Below are 6,000 nucleotides of genomic sequence, written 5' to 3' on the forward strand. Positions count from 1 at the left end.
GCTCTGGTCTTGTCAGTACACTAATAAGTCCTTTGACTATTTATTTTGTCATAGACAAGAGAGCACATTTAAAATCGACATCTTTTCTGTCCAAACTAGGCATAAGTTGTAAAACTGTTGTCAAAGCTGCCACTATCTACTTTTCAATATTCTTTTATATTTTTGGGCTTTAACCTTCAGTTCTGCCTTGGCCTTGACAGACTCTTTCACACAGAACTGATTATTGCACTGGCACATCTTATGTAGAAATGTTCTGTTGAATTTCTATTGCTAAGAGTTTTTCTGACTCTTTCAGAAGGCCTGTTGAGTCCACACAGTACACTGTGTATTGGTTTATTCTAAGCTGACAGCTTCTCCCTGTACGAAGGACTCAGAAGAATGTGCTTCAACCTGAACCCGAGCACTATAGTGTTACAAGGCTGCTAGTTGAGATTATTTTTAAAGTAATTCTTCCGCTTGAACGATTTTTAACAGAAGAACTTTAGGAAGCCCAGTTAAAGTAAGCTCTACCTCGTGTGAATTGTCAAAGTCTGGAGGCAATTTTCCTGTACTGTACACAATCCCCACACTCTCAGATTATTAGTCATTAATTGATTATTGCTGGCTGATTGTTACAGATATCAGATATCCTAATCACTCCGCACACTGCACCGTAGGAGCCTCCAATCTGAATGTCTGGATGCATTCACTGCAATTCTTCTATCCGTCAAGAAATGTATACGATTCGAGTATAAAAAATCATTTTACACAAAGCAAGTGAATCTGTGTGCACTACTGTCAAACCTGGGAAACACTAGATGTTGGTTTTCTGCGTGGATGATGTTTATTCTAGCAGTGTTACATTTTGGTCTCTGGTTAAAAGGCTTTTTTTGTTTTGTTTAGTGCCGTGTGAGGTGTTTCTGATATTAGCATGTCTGACTAAATGAACTCCATCCCTTATTTAATGTATAACTCGGAGATATCTGCGTAGAGCATCGGGGCGTTATACACGTTTGTGTGTGTGTGTGTGTGTGTGTGTGTGTGTGTGTTTTTCGGCATCATATTCTTTCAGCATGATTCAACAGGATTTTGTTTTTGATCCAAACACTGAATTTGATTGTTTTTCTTTGTTTTGTTCTTTTTATTTTCATTTCAAATTTTTTGTGTCATTTTCACGTCAATATGTTTCAAATAACGCGTCAATACTTCACAACATATCAGATTCCACCAAATATATGCCTTACTACTGTATTATAAAATGCTTTACTGTATATCAATAAAGCACGCAGTTATGTCCATTTGACCTGCCTCTTTGATTTGCTGCCTTCTCTGTTTTTTAAACCAGGATTTCTGAAAAACTGGTCTACACACAAAAACAAAGCGTCCTACAGTTTGACAGAAAATGCCTGCAGACGATGTATACATCCGAGTGCACATGAACAGTCAGTGTCATACAGAAAAACTAGACAGAAGACAACAGTACATGTATTTCATTTTCATAGTCTTGGTGAGTTTTGCTTTTCAGTAACAACTATATACAATATATATATATATATTTTTTTTTTTAAATATAAAAATGTCCCTGTAAATTAGCTGATTCTTGAAATATATATACCGGTACACAGAATTATACACCATTGGAGCTATTCATCCTTTAAAGCTGTGTTAATGGTTGTTTTACCACTTGGGGGCGGTGTGACCTTGTCTTATTGACATGGTATCAAACAGTTCCTTGTATGCAGTACATATCCAACGGATTTTGTGTCCGTAATCACCTGATGACTTGAGTGTTTGCTCTACTGGGGTTTTGGCTTCACGCTCCACATGCCCCTCCATAGTCCTATCAGAGTGTTTCTGAACGAGCGCATCCTGTAGGCGTACAGGATGGGGTTGAGGGCCGAGTTGGCGTGTGAGAGCAAAATGGCCCCCAGCGTGAGCGTCATGGGCACCTGGCACTGTGGGTAGAAGAGCAGGATAGAGTTGATTAGGTGGATGGGCATCCAGCACACCATGAAGAGGAACAGGACCAGGAAGAGGGAGGTGGCCTTCCTTAGCTCCTGACGCCTGCACTGAACACTGGACTTTGTCTTGGTGGACGGAGCAGAGCTGGAGCTGATGGATCCAGCTGAGGCCATTCTGGGCCCTGGCTTTGTGAAGACAGCAGTGGTCTCAGTGTCAATGAGAGACCTAATGCTGGACTCCACTTCCTTCCCAGCTAGAGCTTCACACTTTCTGGAATGTTCTGCTGTGGGTGGCCCTGCTTCTGATGTCCCAGTGTCCTCGGTGCCAGCAGATCCCGGGCCCCTCCCGGTCGCCCTGGCAACAGCGATGCGTCTGAGCTGGTGGCGCACGGTGAGGAAGATGTGGCCATAGATGATGAACATGGCCACCAGCGGCACCAGGAGGCAGCAGAAGAAGTTGAAGTAGACCATGTAGGTCATGTCCACCACACAGGTGAAGATGCAATACCTGGAATGACGAGAGACCGCTTTTAGCCATTCATCCATTGACTTCATCTTGGTGACCATGAAAAATGTTCAATTCAATTCAATAAACACATCCCATCTTTACTCATGCATCCGGCTTTTCATACAATGCTCTGAGCGTCCATACATTAACTTCATAGCATTTTCCTGAAGCCATGTTACCATGCACTCTAGTTCATTCACTCAGTCACACTGCTCCCCATTCTCTTACTCGGTGTCCCCTGGTCCCCTTTTCCAGTCCATGATGGGCACGGAGCCGGAGATGGCCGCCAGCCCCCAGGTGAGCAGCAGGGACAGCCGGGCACTCCTGGGGCTCATGATGCGCTGGTACTGGAAGGGCGTGAGGATGGCCATGTAGCGCTCTGCTGCTACTGCTAACATGCTCAGGATGGAGCTCTGGAAGGCAAAGGCCGATATATTAAGAGGCCTTACAGGGACTATAGCATGGTGAGAAAATTCCTTCGTATTTTAATGAGAAAATGTGCAAAAATGGGACTCTGCCCGGCCTAATCATTTTGATACAGTCCCATCATCAAATTGCACATAAAAAAATTGCAAGTCCATCTGCAATCAATGGCCTACATTATGGTCAGAGTTCCCTACCTGTGTGAGCACCATGAGGATGCTGAGCAGCACCAGGCACAGGGGGAGGTCGTGGTGAGGTTGACCCAAGTCTGTCAGCACTGCACAGGGGATGCCCACCAAGCCCACCAGGATGTCAGCCACCGCCAACGATACCTGTACACACACACATGCATGCACAGTTCAACTTTGGATAAAGATACAAGAAAATCCTGTGTTTCTAGATGAAGCTTTCAACTGACTATGAATAATTGTCCTCACCAGGAAGTAGTTGGTGACAGTGCGAAGTTTCTTGTTGCGGATGAAAGCAAGACAGACCAGGAAGTTGCCTATGATGGCCAGGACGGCGATGATTAACTCAGTGGCGATATAAAGCCCTTTGAGACGGGGTAGGAATCCATGCGGCATCTCTGCAGTACAGACACCAGGAGTCCCATTCATGATGAGAGGGAGATGGAGATTCCACAGTCATGGAAAACCTGGAAAAAAGGGGATGGAACGTAAAAACTTTGGGATGGGAGGAAAGAGAAATCACTCGCTAATACTTAAAAGAGCCAACAACTTTTCTTTGAAATATGAAATATTTAATAATATAATATTAAAAGCTGCTTTATTGCTCTCATGAACCTGTGGGATGTGACAAATATGTATGGTGTTCCCCTTTGGTCTCCTTTTATTTTGGGAAACAAAGAAAAATCATATGCAAGATGTGTGCAAACCATCCACTTCATTTGTCCTTTGCTTCTGAGAAAGAACTGACTGCGCAGAATTTATCTTACGAGAAGAAAGGATATGAAAGGGCAGAGAAACAGTGGTTGTTATGAGGCTCAGCCTGTGGCCTTTGTGCTGACCAACTGAGCGGTAAAAATTGGGGCTGATAAGGGACAAAAACACTGACAGACACACACACACACACACACACACATACAAAAACAGATCCTAGAGTTCACTGTTTACACACACTGATAAAGATTAAAAACCTGCTAACCGGTTCGCTGTGCCCACAATATAAATAGATGGATTATGCAAAATGAGGACAGTCCACATCATGGCACATAAGGGTTTAGGGGCTCTCTGCAAGATATTAGGGTGGGGAGTGTGTTGACAAAACATTATTTATTCGTTTTAATTGTATAGTAGAAGTGGAATATCAAATGCTTTCCTATGCTAACTAAGCAATTTCATAATGAGTTCAATTCTTTCAAAATGTGAGGATTTGACATGAGGCCATTACCTTGGATTATTTGAACCTGCGTTTGGGATTTTTGTATTACTTTGTGGACTTTTAATAGGCTCAATGATTAGATAGTTGCAGCTATTATTACATTATACTTATTATAAATAACTTTTTTTAATGCAGTCCTAACACAGAAACATGATTGTTGTTCCTTTTTCTATGACAAAAATGCATCCATGGTGCTCACACAAGGCATGTGTTTCGCATTTTGAGATAAATTCACCTCACAGGAGATAATCAAATATAATCTTAATTTTGGGCAAGCAGACTTTAAAACGTTACTTAACTCTTACTTACTTACTTACTTATGCCTCTTCTTCCCCCGTGGGAAATAAGGCAGATACGATGTGTCTCCATTTGTTTCTGTCTTTCGCAACATGTTGTGCCTCGCCCCAGGTAAGGTTCATTTCATTTTTACTTACTTAACTCTAGTGAGAAGGAAAGATGCAATATCGCCAAGAAAAACACCTGCATGAGTTTTGTTTTTCATGGATTAAGGATCACACACACACACACACACACACACACACACACACACACACACACACACACACACACACACAGGGTTTCAGGTTCGGATTGGTATGTGCACTCACCTACATTAAGCTCTAGGTTCAGTCATCCCACAGTATGGAGGATCCAGAGCATCCAGGACCCTCAGACAGAGTGAGGTGGATGGAGGGGAGGCATCAGGGGAAAGCAGGAGGAGCAAAATACTACCACACCCTCCTCACTCTACTTCTTCATGCAAGAGAAAAACACATTATGAGCTGCAGCGCGTAGACGCTCTTCCCTGGACCTGGGTTCAATGGAAAAAAAGATATGGTTTGACGTAAATCTCGGGCCTGTTCCAGACAAAACAAACATGTCATATTAAATTCAATACCATGAACGGTTGACCTGACACTATCATATCATAAAATACTCTGTGATATTTCATTAAAGAACAATCAACAAAGAAGCCTAACGTGTTATTCAAAGCCTTAAGCAAATCATGTGACAAATATTATCTATACAGAAAAGAAAAGGCTTTTAAAATGCGCATACATTATCAAAAGTAAAAGTACTCAATGAATAATTATGTTTTTTTCTTTTGCTGCTGTTGACAATAAACCATTTTGAATCTTGACTCTTGAAGGAAAATTATAAATAATAATGATTACATTATTATTCCCGGTGCAATTAGTAGCTATTTTAAGATTATATTTATAATTGTTATACATAGCCTACTTAATATAGTAGCCTAGCCTACTAGACTGTTGGGCAGTGTAATCAATAAAATGCATGATATTTTGAAAGCTTATATTTGTGTTATGGTATAGTAGCCTACATCATTTATTAGACTTTTCATCTTAATGTACATGATTGTTTGATTTTGCTGCAGTTTATTTATATAGGCTAGGCCTAGCACCTTATTATACAAAAATAAAAATGTAAAGATGCATTTATAGAAATGTTTGCCTATTATGGTAATAGCTTGTAATTTGTAAAATACTGTAAAATAACAAATAGTCGGTAATACTAATAGCCACACAGAAAAGACAGCCAGGTGCTGTATGGATTTTTTTCACCGCTAGATGTAGCTAAAACAAGTTGAGGGTTTCATGTTATTTTCAAACCGGAACTCTACGCAGGTCACGTGACAGCATCACAGCCAATCAATGCGTCCATGCTCCCAGAATCAGCGTGTTCAGATCAATCACTAGTAAGCGTTTA

At 41.2% G+C, this 6,000-nt stretch overlaps 1 protein-coding gene across 1 annotated transcript; it reads right to left on the minus strand.

The window, feature by feature from the left end:
* Positions 1-1,775: 1,775 nt before the first annotated feature.
* On the minus strand, positions 1,776-3,488 carry LOC307269881 (adenosine receptor A1-like; the record flags this gene model as incomplete). Its single annotated transcript, XM_080052963.1, has 4 exons — positions 1,776-2,448; positions 2,677-2,861; positions 3,069-3,203; positions 3,309-3,488. 4 exons carry the CDS (start codon positions 3,486-3,488, stop codon positions 1,776-1,778), a joined length of 1,173 nt encoding a protein of 390 aa, XP_079909089.1.
* Between the last annotated feature and the right edge of the window lie 2,512 nt (positions 3,489-6,000).

The sequence above is a fragment of the Ammodytes marinus genome, assembly GCF_949987685.1.
Source record: "Ammodytes marinus genome assembly, chromosome: 24".
Lineage (NCBI taxonomy): Eukaryota > Metazoa > Chordata > Actinopteri > Uranoscopiformes > Ammodytidae > Ammodytes > Ammodytes marinus.